General features: G+C 39.3%; 1 protein-coding gene across 1 annotated transcript in view; it reads right to left on the bottom strand.

Moving 5' to 3' along the window:
• helz (helicase with zinc finger) overlaps nucleotides 1-15,262 on the bottom strand; it is a 48,405-nt gene that overhangs the window by 25,399 nt on the left and 7,744 nt on the right. The window contains 6 exon segments of the mRNA XM_035659427.1: nucleotides 1,280-1,458; nucleotides 3,726-3,827; nucleotides 5,426-5,605; nucleotides 7,954-8,084; nucleotides 10,268-10,480; nucleotides 10,620-10,746. Coding sequence (XP_035515320.1) covers nucleotides 1,280-1,458; nucleotides 3,726-3,827; nucleotides 5,426-5,605; nucleotides 7,954-8,084; nucleotides 10,268-10,480; nucleotides 10,620-10,746 — 932 coding nt within the window.

The following is a 15,262-nucleotide window of genomic DNA, read 5'->3' as shown; positions in this document are numbered from 1 at the left end:
ATATATATATAATTGTTTTTCAGGAGCTAACTGAAGACATCCTAGCAGTCCACCAAACATGCATTTAAATAAAGGAGGAAACCTACCCAACCACATACATGAGCAAACCATAAAATATATGGATGTCCTGAAGATGGAATGAGTATTTATGCAAAGTCATTCACAGGCACACCAAACCACGCATGTACGGTTTGCACATGCCAGATCCAATATCTAGACCATAAAGGCAGAGAAAAAAAACAACAAACCAAATACAGAAGAGGTTAAGCATGTTTTTTTGGGGGGGGAATCTGTGAGTTTGGGGTGGGAGATTTGTTAGCGCTACTTAGTAGACTCGCTGGCTCCCAAATGCCTCGTTTCCTGGCGATTTTCATCAACGCAGAACACCGGGAGAGCTAGAGAGATGAAACGTGGGGAGGAGGGCTAATGATGTAAAGTACATTAGAATCAGGCAGATGGTGTTCCCAAGCAACAGACAAAGCCCCCTCTGCTGACACATTAGAGTCGGTTATTATCCTGCAATGACGAACTGGTTTGTTTTTCATGTCTTTTACACAACTTAAATGAGTTCCATCCCTCTTTAAATGGTGAGCTCCTGCCAACACCAGATATCAGAGTCACTAGGGATGACTAAATAACAAGAGACTGAATGCACTGAGCTGTGTTTGCACATATTCAATCTGAAAAAACAAAACAAAACAAAAAAAAACATATGTGTGAATCTACATAATTATATCTAGAAGAGAAGAAAAAAAATATTACCCAACTTCAATTAAAATTTGTTTATACGTTGACTCAGTTCTATGGTAATATGTGTTGGATTGTATTATACTGAAAGGTGTTAATATTTTGTCAACCTCATTTAGAAAGAAGCAGGAATTTGAGATTATAAATGAAACCCTGTCTGTCATAGAAACAGCAGTTAACAATTAAAACCATTGCAATATTATTACAGACTGTAGCGTCCAAGGGTTTTCATTTATTCTGGTCACTGGGGTTCTGTGTGTATGTCTGATACATGCTGGTATGGATTTTTTGATGGGCCCTGTTAGCCTGTACTCATACTTGAAATCTTCTTTGAACAATGCAAACGCTGGTTTTCAGTTATCCTGATCTCTTCGTGAAGTTCAGATGATTTAGACAACCACCACTGCAGACATTTGCAGAACAATCTGCTGTAAAACCCTGCCATACCCAAACCAAGAACTCCATGTATCATCAGGTTCCAACTTGAACTGACAAAGAAAAATTTAAGATGACTACATTTCTAATGACTTACCGGGGTCCAAGTCAAGCTGGCAGAGGTATTGGGAGGTGCTGAGGGTGACCACCACCACACGGTGCCTGAGGATGTCCTCCCTTGTGGGCATCTGGAAAGTGATCTGATTGCCGGAGATGAGACAGTACTGCTGGACCACTGGGTGAACCGTCTTCACCCAGCGGTTCCTGAAGTATACCCTGGAGAGAGAGACAAAAGAAGAAGCCTCAGGAGAGAGACACACAAGCCAGTGTTTCTCCCTCTTTGTATCGTGTTTGGGTGTATAAATCTGCACTAGTTTTGATTCACATACATTGTTAAATTCATTCATCCGTGAGGTTATTGAGTGACTTGTTTGACGTGTGCAGCCTCCCTGAACCTTGCTTTCTCTACATTTAGTTCATTTCGAACATTTCCCCAAATGACTTCATTTATTAAAAAGCACAACAGGACTGGTAGCTGCATGGCATTCTGGTTCATAAAATAACTCACAGCAGCATCCGTGCTATGGTGAATACAACTATATTCCATTATGAGTACAGATGAAACATGTCTGACGTTACCCACTTTACAAGTAAAGGAACAACACTTTACATTAGATGGTGCAATGCTTAACCTACAACTCCTAAAACAACATAACGGTTTTATGAATACTGCAAATACATTTTTAAGACTCATTTTGGTATAAACTTCTTTCATGTCTTTCTTTTTAAATTCACACAAGTACTGAATGTTTTGTGGGGAGAACAAAACCTCAAAAAGGGTTCAGGGAGTATCAGAAAGACATTGAGTGAAAAATTATGAGATTTTCTGTTATCATCTATCCATCTATGTATCTATAAAACACGTATCTAAAAAAATGACACTCTTTATACACCTTCTGCAGGTTACAGCCAGCCAGGCAGGACAGCATGTACAGATTGCCTCCTTGGGTTGTTGGTTAGTTCTAAAGCCCGACCGATATGGATTTTTTGAGAAAGACATACATTTGGGAGGGGAAAAATTAACCGACAAAGCAGCCGATATAATTAATTCTTACCTGGAATGAAAATAGACCAATTTTGCACCAATACGACTATGCTTACTAAGTTATTCAGAAAGCTGCTTTCTTAAATAAATAACCTAATTAAAGAATATTATATATTGTTATGTCAACCAATTCTAGGAATGAACACAGAAAATAAAGAATAAATAAAAATAAAATAAATAGCTAAACATCATTATTGTAAAAATGTCAAGCCGTTTTTACCTTATAAAAAACAGTTATCAAATGGCACATGTAGGATTACGTATACCTTAATACTGATCTGCATAAAGCTAATATCGGCTAACATATCTGTCGTCCGATAGTTAGTCCACTCATCTGAAAAGAGACAATAAGAACTAAGAGAGGAGGTCGTTACAGTGATTATGGAGGAATTCACACTGGATTCCACTGAAATCAGACTGTCCATTCATGTGAAACAAGTCATTTGATTGCCCATATGCTCCCTGGGCTTGTGTGTGTATACACAAACACACAGCTGTCAGGTTAGACTCTGGCTGGTTAAGGCAGACATTGCCTTCTTGTCCTATGTGACCTCTGGGGTTGCTGAAATGTGATTAAAAGTCATTGATGCAGTGTAAGGAAGTTGTGTGTAGTCCGCTAGTGTGTGCGTTTGTTGCCTCCAGGTCGAGTTTTAAAAGCAGGAGAGTTCTTGAGGTCACAAAGCAAATGTCTGCTCGTCACCCCTGTGGGGCAAAACAGCCCAGCCGCTCAACAATCTCTGTATAATAGGGATGCATTATTCTCACTGCAGGCTTTCCAATAATGGTAATCCAGTTGATGTATAGATGAGTGAGTGTCATACAGATGCTCTCGGGCTAGGTTCTGGTCCTAACTGACAGACAGGCCACAGCCGCTGTATACAAAAGATTCAATTTAACTGAAGTTAAACTGTAGTTGTGTTTAATACCAGCAATAATTATTAATAATTAACAAGCAGGATATATTTTTTTCATTTAAAGTATGAGCCAAATATGAAATATGTTACCTTTGGTTAATTAATGAATTCTCTCTGAAAAAAAATTCAGAACCTAACTTTAGAAACCATAGAACTGACCAGTTCAGTGATAGTACTTCCCTCACAGCGGAAAAACCTAGTCTGCTTTAAGGCATGATTGTGTTTAACTACAATGTAAGTGTGGTTAAAGTGCTCCAAATGATTCACAGGATGTAGCAACTTTAAATTTGTTCTCAAGTAGTGGTAAGTTGGGGTCTTAATACCATTATATAGTATATAGTATCTGGCTCATGATGGGTCCGTAACAGCACGGTCGCACAAAGCACGCAAAGTGCTGTACAGTATGTACAAGTGTTTTCTTTCAGAGCACTAACGCATATTTTACCGTTGTAACCGTACGTGCACATGCACTAAGCATGTTTCTCCCCTTAGCCATCATGTCTTCTTTAAGTGTGCTTCCATACCTGAGAGGTCTGGCATGCGGATTGCCTGCTTCAACATAAGGATGAAGGTAGTCCTTAATGTAAAGGTCAGCTGCACTGTTGGAGTGTGTGCAGATCAGGACCCTGTAGAGACAAAAGACAAACAGTGTCAGACACAAAAACACGGTACATACCTGCGGCAAAACTCAGTAGTAAAAATATGAGCACTAACACAAATTATTTTTATGTTTAACAGCAGGCTTAAAGCATTAACAATGACAGAGGGACAGCAAACCCAGTTTTACTTACTTAATTACTTAATACTGAAAGCCATGAAAAACAAATCTCCTATAGTTACCCATTTAAATGTTGAAATATCACAGCGACAGATATATAGAGGAAGCACATATAACACAATAACAGTTATTGACTACGATATATGAGATGTCTTCTTCATTGTTTTAATGGTATGAAGAGCAGGCAGCACTAGTCCAGAGGGGTCACTTCCCCTTGTCTTGGCTTTTAAAATATCTATAATTCATCCTAAAGAATGTTAAATGTATTTTGGAGTGAAATGAGGAATTAATATTACATTGCAACACATTTTTTAAAGGCAGTTTTTTTCTTTTACATTACATACATACAACCTTGTCTCCCCTACTACACAAAACACAAAATGTTAGCTTCTGTTCACAGGACACTGTCCAAGGTATTGCATTCATTTTTCATAAAGACTAGGGAACCATTTGTGTGCTTGTGCTACATCGCTTTGCTTCTAACACAAGAAATTGCAGAATTTCCTGTGGCTATCTGCACACAGCGAGGGAGCTAACTAATGATGAAAAATGCCAATGGAAGAGAATCTTTCAATGTTTTATTGTTACACAACACTGTGTAGCCTCACTGAAGTGACATAACTTGACTGACTGATCAGATTATGGTTAGCATAATCTAACTAACAGTGTGCATTCACCACAAATGAACAACCGAATTCATCCAATCGACCAGCACTGTATACCCTCGAGTACACACGGCCACACAGTACAACCACACAACCACAAGCTTGACACTTTGCAGCTCAGTGTTTTCTTAAACTTTTAATGTCAAACCCAAGGCTGCCACTGCCCTGGAGCTACAACCAAAGCCACTGCACAGCAGCACCCCCTGCCACCTCAATCGCGCCCTTTGACTGACCTCCCTTGCCATCTGAAGCTTTTAGGACAGATGCCAACTTTATGCACACACATACCTGCTAATTACCCGTTCCTTCCCCCAAAACACTCCATTACTTACACTTGATAACACCTATTATTTTACAGCGATTGAGTTAAAAGTGACACCAATTAAATGTGTGACCAACTGTGAGATATGGTCACAATCTTCCATTCTGTTTCTGACGTATGGTGTCAAATAATGGCCAAATAATCAGTTATAATAATAATAATAATAATAATAATAATAATAATAATTTCATCCTTGAGTCTAAGTTTGTGGACTCAAGTTTGTTAAAACTTTGAAGAAATTCCCTCGAGGCCAGGATGGACTGACGGACGTACAGACAGATGGATGACCCGAAAACATAATGCCTCCGACCACGGCTATTATCGACATGGAGGCATAAAGGAGCATGGGAGAAATTAGAATGGATTTAGGGTTGTAAAGGGAGGTGAGGATTTTTAAGAGATTGTAAAGGAAGTCAAAAAATTATGCAACAGATAACAAAAAACAAAAAAACCACAGACCTGCTGTGGTCCTGGCGGAGGATGTGTTTGACAGCCTGTGCCAGGGTGAAGGTCTTGCCGGTGCCGTAGGGCCCAATGATGAGAATTGGAGGAAGGGAAATGGAGACGGGTGTGGTGATGGCCAGGATGGCCTCTTTCTGCTTGGCATTCAGACGGGGATCCAGCTGCTCGTCCCACTGCCTGAGGGCGGAGGGAAGATGGGGAAATTGTTAGAGGAATCATTAGATCAGCTTTTAATTGACATTTTGTTTGTTTTTTGTCTGGAAATAGCCGTTTCCAAGCATTTCGATAAAATATTGTCTTGTAAACAAGTTTATTGAACACGAGAGACACTGTTAATCTAATTAAGTTCAGTGGGAGAGAGATACGGTGGGGAAGAACAATTCTTGCAGAGAATGACAGGAAATGTATGCACACACATACAGACTCAAAATGACATTTGAAATTGTGTTGCCAGAGAGAAGTGTGGGTGGGGTGTCTGGGAATAAGATGTGGGTGGAAGGGATAGGGGAGAAGGAATAGGCAAAGATGTGTATGTGGAAGAAGGACCTGAACAGACAAATTGTGTATTTTATTTGAACTAATACACTCTCCTGTGTAGTAGTAATATGAACTGATGTTTGTTAAATCAGAACAGATGTGTAGGAGGGAGGGATGCACATACATGATTTCATACACGTACTCGTGAAAGTGTGAGTTATTGTGCATGTAGTGTTTGTAAACGTATACGTCTTCCAGCATCACTGTCCTCATTATGAAGCCTGCATCCTCTGAAAGCAGTGAATCCACCAACAACAACTAATTGAGCTCCAGCTGAGATATACTGTAGTTGGTTGGGGGGGATCTGAGAGATATCTCAGCGCTCAATGGTGGGTGTGTGGGGGTGGGGGTGTGTTTATAACAGAGGTTTAACAGTGATATTGTTAGGAGTAACAAAAAACTCTTTTATGCCACCTATACTTTCTCGTCAAATGCAATCGAGGGTGCGATAAACAAACCTTCTCTGTGCTCAAGACTAATATACTGCGCTTTGGCATACGAAACCAAAAAGACTTGACGACAGCAGTCAATACTGCAAGCACAACGCTCTGGTGGAGAATCGAACACTCAGTGTTTGTCATTGTACAGATAAAGTAACATTTTGCCTGGGTTCCACCCTTACCTTAACATGACTAATTGAGACATTTTAATTCTCAATCACTGACTGGAGTGAGAGGCATAGTAGGTCATCTATTACAGAAATGTAACCACATCTGGCTTATTAAGGTTATTAATTCAAAAAGTGTAAACTGTGAGCCTATTTACATATTTTGTATTTAGTGGATAAACAAATCTGGTAGCCGTGATACTATAACACAAATCTAAGAATGTAATTGATCAAACAAAGCAAAAGGTTATAATGTAAAATTATAACCTGCCATTTGATGCCCATCTTGCCAACACTTCTTTTTGGGCAAAGGTACAAGACTTTTAATCATAGCACCATTAAACATTTGTAAAAGGGTTGATGATCTTACTTTCTCTGTATTGTGGGTATGTGAGGCTTACTTTTAAAACCAAGGACCTTTACTATCAACATGAATAGTCAACTCTGTGTGTGGTGTGCCACTTTTTCCATCACTGATCTTGCACAAAAGCAAAATGATTAGTTTAGATGGAGGTTAAGATTAAGATGTGATGCTTTTATTCATCGGAACACTTCAGAATACTTAAATATGCCAAATCATGTGTTTAAAACACACAGCTTTACAGAACCACAATTTTAGGTAGATCATCCTGTACACTGATATTTAAATCAGCCATAAAAGAAACTATGGACTTAAACTAGATAAATTCACTCCATGACCCACATTTAATGAAACACCCTCTCTTTTTCAAATTCCAATTAAAACAAAAGTCTACATCAGTCATATTCTGGAGCAGAGATAAAGCAGCAGCCTTGAAAATCACAGGGGATTATATTTGGCTCTCGTCAATAAAGATTACTGCCTCGCCCCCCTCACCTGTCCCAACTTCAGAGGGAGATATCTAAAGCTGCAAGGAGCTGCCAGCGTTTCAAAATGACGAAAGTCAGCAAGGCGAGGGATAGTCGGTCAACTCTTGAATTGATGTGGTATCCCCTCTGTCAGGGTATTTGTCAAGCTACTAGATGTGCAGGTATTTAGAAATAAGGAATGTCTGTATAATACATGAGTTAAGGATTAGCAGTATTCACTATGCATGAATGTGTATACATGTGAGATACCTGCCAATCAACACTGTTCATCTGCAATATGAAAGAAGGTTCCCTCTTCCACACAACGACAACAACAACAAGATGAAACAATCTGCCATGTGTGCAAAGTGACATTTTATTTTCACTTCATTAGTTTATTTGTATTAGACCCCAGTGTATTAGTTCACAGTGAAAGCCATAAAATATGGAATACAATTTGGATAGATGCCTTCAATGTAATACACATTTCTATGATCAGACTTCAACTCTGAAATGTGTGTGTGTGTGATTGTGTACATGGTAAAATACACACCTGTTGGGGCTCCATGGGATGGTGGGCACAAGGCCAACATCAGGGAAAAGGATGGTATTATCTTTGATGCGATCCAGGGCATAGTGCATCTCACAGAGTGGCAGTCGGTTCAGCTGGAACTGGAGCTCCACCTGACACAGAGAAAATACCAAGAGCTTACTAAGCAGTCAATCCAACCAACAGTTTATCTACCCACTCATCTGAAGACCACGGATACTATGTTATAGGCAATAGAATATCATTCAATCCAATACAACAGCCTGGGAAAAAAAGATTTTGTTCGGGGTTGCATAATACTGGATCAATTGGGAATCATTCATCGTTGAGAATCTACATTTATTCAAAATAATACATGTAGTACATCATAAATCTAAATATTAATATTAATAAGTACATGTGCTCAAGTTAAATTATTTTCTAAATCAACCAATATATGATTATATATATATATATATCTCTCAACACAATATTGCCAGCTGCTCTAGAGCCAAATTAAGATCTAGACCTTGAAGGAAGCCCACTCCCATCAAATTTAATTTAGTTCATGTGAGTCATTTGAAAAAACACAGACATGTATCCACCTATCAATGTCACAGAAATCAAAGAGCATCAACACAAAATGTGGGTGCTTTTTATCTTTTGGCCACTACCTTCCACACAGTGAATCACGATGGTGTCAACATCATGTTTTGGATATTCTTCCCAGTGAGAGGGACAGGGAGACAAGGCAGGGAGCAATGACACCTGAAACATGCTCACCAAAGTGTCCTTTGCACAATGTTGTGTCATGTTTAGTTAGCACTGGGTTTTGTCACAGCTGAACAAGTTGAACAGTTGTCCATTTTAATCGAGCTGTCTTCGGGAAGCTTGGGCCACTTCCATTTCTATTTATTTCCTTTGCTTAAACCAGTTTTATGTAATCACTAAGATTTTTAAACCGAGACAGGCACCTAACAGGTATACTGTAAAATATGCAATGCCTTTAGGATAGGAGTGTGAAAATGAGAACGAGTGAGAAAAAAATACGACAGATAAAAAGAAGCTTGAACACGGTGAGGAGGAGAGTGGGAAAGAAAGACAAAGCAAGAAAGTGAAATAAACAACAAATACAAGAGCAGGAAAGTCTGAGATATGTGACAGCAAGAAGAGCATGAAACGTCAAGGATTTGGGATATTGTAAGGACCCACAGAGGAGTTAGGGAAATCAAATTGTAGCAATTATGCAGGCAGGAGCAGTGAATGCAGAAGAATAAGAAGATTATGCTCCCACAGTGATAGGACGAGGGTTGTTTTGATAACTGTTAACACAGCGCCTTGTTTCATTTGTCGACATTCAGGCTGGAGGGAAAAAAATATGAAGCTGAGGCTGGAGAAGGTAGAGTTATTCAATAAAGGGAGATTTCTCAGAACCAGAGAACCTGAGACAAAACTGTTCAGTCAACGCTCACAGAGACGCAGAGGCACACACCAATTCTCCTGTCCCGTTACCTTTTGTTAAAAGGTACCATATGTAAGATTCTGAAGCACTTCACATATCATTTTTTATTTATGAATCACTTTTTTTTGTGAATGGGTTGTAACAAAACCTAAATAATTAGACCTTCCCCGACCTTCTCGGTTGCCTGTGGACGGATTTTTACTTCTCTCTCTGCTTCGCAACAATCCAAGCCAACATTACTGCAAATCTTATGTTGTAATATTGTGATTTTAGCTAGCTAACGTTGGCTTGCTTACTGTCCCAGGGCTGGGTTGCAGCAGCTAACGGTATTGCTAGCAAAATACTGGATAGTGGATATATTGGTTGGCTGACATTTGTTGATTTGTAAACCACAAACTAGTCAGTGGAATTTCAATGGTCCAAATAAAATATTGGAACATTGCGGATAGGAACGTAATTCTAACTATGACTGTAATTTATTTTCCAGCGTTCAGCTGTCTAGTGTATGTCACTTTTGCCAATACCCAGGGTGATCAATGATGCCAACGACAAGGAGAATGGCAAGGAGTTCAAGCAACAGGACACTGACTGCAGTTCACTTAGTGGCCACTGGTGCAAGTATTAACAATGACTTTCAAAAAGTGACATATAGAACCTTTAAAAGCCTAAACAACAGGTTAACTTTTAACCTTCAAAAAGGCGAAAAATGTTGGGGTGGAAACAATCCAGAATGGATGTTAACTAAAATCTCTTACGGTGTACTACAAATTGCATGTGTTGAGATCATTCCCCTGCCCTTTCCACAGTGACAGCAAAGCGAAGATGCCTCCTGCATGACCACAGAAGTGTCTACTCATCCACTGATTCAGTCCATACCTGTATTTCTCTGTCAGGTATTAGCCCAAGCTCCTCACAACAGTCCTTGCAGATCCTCAGGAAGATGTAGTCCTTGGTCTTTTCCTCGATCACAGCCTCATAAACTCTTTCCTTGACCCCAGGAGGCGGCTGGCTGTTGAACCCCTCACGGCCCAATGGCAGCACCAAGACTGAATTCACCTTTGTCATCACAAGTCGCCCGGCCAATGTGTCCTGAGGTAAGAAAGGATAAAACTGTTCAGGAGGGCAAGCTAGCTGACTACTTTGGGCTCTGTGTGCCATCAATAAGTAGTTACAGTGCTTAATTCAATGTTGTAAGTAGTGCTATTGTCAATGCAACCAATCCATTTACCTCAGAGAGTGTTTCAGTGAGCTTGAAGCGTGCAAAGAGCTGTCCATTCTGGGCATACTTGGCTCCAACAGAAATGCCAGTCAGCATAAAGCTGGTGACCAGCTGGAGGTTCACTTTGATGTTAAACCTGGGGGAACAAATGGGGACATTTGGTTATACTGTTACAGACTTCTTGCTTGAGCTTATATATCAATGTAAAAAAAATGACAGCAATCCTGATAATGTTCGGTGTTATGAATAAACTAGTACGCATATCATAATAGGTTTTGTCATGACTGAAGCACGTGTATGCTTCCTTTACTGGTGACATATGTGACACATGGAACTGTTCAGTCTTTTGCAACATATTTATATTTAAGTTGCTTTATATTCAAGCTTTGGACAATTATTCATTTGCTCTAAGGCTACATTCACACTGCAAACTCAGATCAGATTTTTTGTTTGGCTGTTTACATTCTTTTTTTAAATGTGGCCAATATCAGATTCGAGTGTGTACAGGTCACGGTCCAGAGCTGCCAGCATGCGAAAAAGAACGTCATACGACATCACACGCAGCACACTGTCGTATGGAAGTAAACACTGAAGTCACTATTCACACTGAGGTGGCATTGCAAAAACAGTGGTCCAAATCAGGATTGGAAATGATCACATTCCATGTGGTTTGTGTTGTTCCCAATTTCCTTAAAAAAAACAGATCTGAATCACATATGAGCAAAAAAAAAAAATCTGATTTGGGCTACTTTTGCCTGCAGTGTGAATGTAGCTGAAGAGAACTGGTCTGGACCTTCCATTTAAAAACAAAACTGTCTTGGTCATGAGCAATACCAGACCCATTCCAACCCCAGACACGCCTACTGAAAATGTGTGATAACAGGTTTCTCTTAGTCCTACCACATTTTAGAGTGCAGCATGCATGCTTCAGGTTTCACCATTCTCTGAGCTTTGATTTACTATAGTGGTTCCATAATTACATGCATACAATTCCCTGATGCTGGCAGAACATTAAAAATCAGCTGTACACTGTTAAGGTGAATATAGATTTGTGACATAACTTGTTGGTATGTTCAAACTGCACAAGCATTTTTTTTTATTTTTTTTTAAATATGATTAAAATGGGTTCCAAAGAAACTCACTAACAGTTACTTAATAGCCTTACAAATTCTCTAAAATTTAAGGTCACCTGAATAAATCACTGTCAGCAAAGAACCTACAAAAGCAGCCCAAGTGTTTTTAATATGTCGGTCCTTCAAAGAAAACCAACATTGGCACAAAGCTTATCCGTGAACATATTTTGTGGAAAACTCAAGCACTTTGGGAAAAATATTCAGTTCAGTTCCAGATTGTTTAAGATTGTCTCTTTGGTTTCTGCCTGATCTGAAATGATGAAATGGAAAGCAATACTGGTGATGAGCTCTGATGGATGACTGGCATACGCAGATAAATGAAAATATTCTTTATTTATCTGCAAATCAATGGTGTTATACAACCAAAGGGACTCTTGAGGGTCCTTGTTATGGTTTGCGTCAGCCTTCTGGCTGTACTCTCAGAGAGGGAAACATTTAGACAAACACACACAGCAAGGCACTCTTGGTTCTCCATGACTCACTCCATGTTCCCTTTAATAATCAGGTGAAGCCTCTTGACCTCCTGATAACAGACTGTCAAATAGGAACATGTCACTCTCAAAAATCTGAGTGAGATTATTCAGAGAGAAGTATTTAAATTATAAATTGCATTTAAATGACTGAAATAACCTTCTAACAACAGTACTGTGTGCTAGGGGATCTGCCAAAGGCAGGGAATCCACACTTAACCTGAAATCTCCTGCTGAAAATCAGTCAGCCATGAAAAGCATAAAAACCTGCCAGAACATGATTTAACAGCCAGAGGGATTATTCATATGCACACTGGAAATGTAGGAGACTTAAAGACGATTTCATATAGGAGGTAATATCAGAAAGGAATCCATAATTCAATTCCTTACCAAATCAAATGACACTGAGAGAGATCAAACTGAGAGAGATCAAACTAAGAGCAAAGGGGAAAGCTGAGACATTTAAATTGTGGGGGAGGGTCCATGTTTCTGCCATCACTGAATATAGGATTAAGAATTTCCTGTGATTTCACCTGTAATCAGGAGTATGCTTAGTTAAACTAGTGGAGCAGCAGATAGGGAATAAAAAAAATGGAAAGGTTTGTGTCCATTCTAGAGGGAGAAACCTTTCCTCACCTACCTCTGAGGAAGCTTTTGAGACATATCTTATTAAATGGCCCTGGAACTGTGAGTCAGGCTGTGTGCGAGATACACACACTCACACGTAGCAAATTCAACATGTAGGTCAAGCCTGACACCTTGTGGTGGGTTGACGTTTCATAAAATCTTATTTTTTTTACACCACTCAACCTCAGACAAGGTCAGATTACAGATAATCAATATATAAATCAATTACATTGATATTTATAAATATATTGAAAAGAACATCCATCCATCACAACCAACACCAGCTGTTTAATGGTTTTTGTGTCAAGTAAGGCAAGACCAACACAACAAGAAGTTATTTATAATGTAGAAAAAATATCTGGTATGACATTCTTTATATTATCTATTCATTTTTACTGATGCACTTGAAATTTAGTTTTTTTATCTTTCAGTGGAGGTGGTTGAGAGTAAATGGTAAATCACTCAGTGATGGCAAAGTCCATCGAACAGAAACTAAGTCATTCATACACATTCACACACCAATGCTGTACATCGGGAGCAATTTGGGGTTCAGTATCTTGCTCAAGGATACTTTGACACCCGCTATTTGTATTGGCATTGCTGGGCTGTCTTGTGTGTTCTGTTGTATATTCTTTGCTTTCCAGTCTGTGTTTCGACACGCTGGCAGGCAGGGAGCCCGGGGGATGAAACCAACAACCTTCTGATTGGACGACCCGCTCTGCCTTTCTGAGCCACAGGGCCGCCCCCCCAGTCTAGGCTCTGCCAAAAGGCATACTTTCAGCGATAGCGTTCATCAACAGTATTTGGCCCCCAGCATGAATTATGCTGTCAAGCTTCAGAATGCCTATAGAACAGCGAAGGCCCTATGGGTTTAAATTAGCAGCTAACTTTGTAGCGGACATATGAAGTATACATATGCTGATCTGAATTTTGGGAGCGAAACGCCAATCATATTTGTCACGCATAACAGTTCTATATTATTACAAAAAAACAAACACCACTGATATACTATTGCCAGGCTTTGAATAAGTCCTGTATGTATGTGTTAATCAGGTGCGAGCAATTAGAATCTGGGTAGGCTTTACCTACCAGGAAACAGCTAACATCACCAAGGCAGGCTGGTCTTTATAATGTAAGCAGATAGCCCACACAGCCTCGGGCGCCAAAAATCCTGTGATAGGAATTGATTTGAATCTCCCCCTCTTGCATGTTTTTTTTTTTTTACTATTCTCTTTCCCGCGCCCCCCAATATTGTGTTCTCTATATATATTATTTATATATTTCTCTGTTATTGTCTACCTAACTATATATTCTATTTTTAATTTAGTTCCCTAATTTATTGCTCTTTATATAATTTATATATGAATTTGCATTAAAAAAAACTCTTTATAAAAACACTAGAGCTTTTGTTCTCTCCTTTTTGGTTTATGTGTATTTTCTTATCTCTATGTTTTATCTCCATTTTATGTTTCTAACAATGGGTTCAAACCCAGAAAATTCCCTTAATTTTATTCAGCCTGTCAATGATACCATATCCCCCTTTCGCCCGCGCTGGTATCAGCTTCTTGTCTGCCGTTTAAGCTGTCATGGATTGGGATTTCTTGTATGTAGTTTTTGTTCGATATACTTTTTAAGAATCTGGGTTTGCTTTTCAGATGTATATAGTATTAACCGCGTAGAAGGATTTTACATATTAGACTGCGGTCTTAACTTATCAGAAACAAGGCTAACATTGAGCCAGCCAGCTCTGCCGTCTCTTCTTGGGGACGTCAACGAAACTTTGTCTGTTGTTTTTGGATGTTTGGAGAGACCCCCTAGCAGCAGAAATTACGACTGAGGTTTAACACTGACTGTATCAAGATATACTGTGTATGTTAGCCCACGTTGCCAAGAAAATTGTAATAGCATTAAAGGCTGCATTGCGCCGCTAGGTATGTTTAACCCATTAGTTCTTCTAAAATCATCAGTTTATACTACATTCTTGTTCTATTTGTGTATTTTTTAATATCACAACTTATTTTCTAGTACATCTTTTTTGTTGAATATTTTTGGCTTGATATATTGTGGAGCTAGATGTTGGTTAACTCTCAAATATCGTATTGCTTCAAGCTTTATCTGCTTCAAGCCCTCAGAATGACTGCTACTGCCGATGGCAAAACTTACTTTACTATCCCAGCTAAGGAAGAAACCATGAACACTTGAATACTCACTTGTAACTTCTTATATGGGTGCAATCTCTCTCTATGTGAGCAGGCTCAATGCAGCTACACTGAGTATTCTAACTGAGGTTTTATTGTTGTCTTTGTGGTCAAAAAGTTCATGATTGTCCACGCGAAGAACTGACTGGCGTGGTGAAATGAAGCTGGATAGTAATCTGTGAGAGGAGGAAAATTGGGCCTTCACAGGAGGGGTTCTTAGGTTG

This window comes from Morone saxatilis, unplaced genomic scaffold, assembly GCF_004916995.1.
Source record: "Morone saxatilis isolate NCDOM2014 unplaced genomic scaffold, NCSU_SB_2.0 Contig17, whole genome shotgun sequence".
NCBI classification, from domain to species: Eukaryota; Metazoa; Chordata; class Actinopteri; family Moronidae; genus Morone; species Morone saxatilis.
Note: the sequence above shows the minus strand (reverse complement) of the source record. Positions and strands in the feature narration are given on the sequence as shown.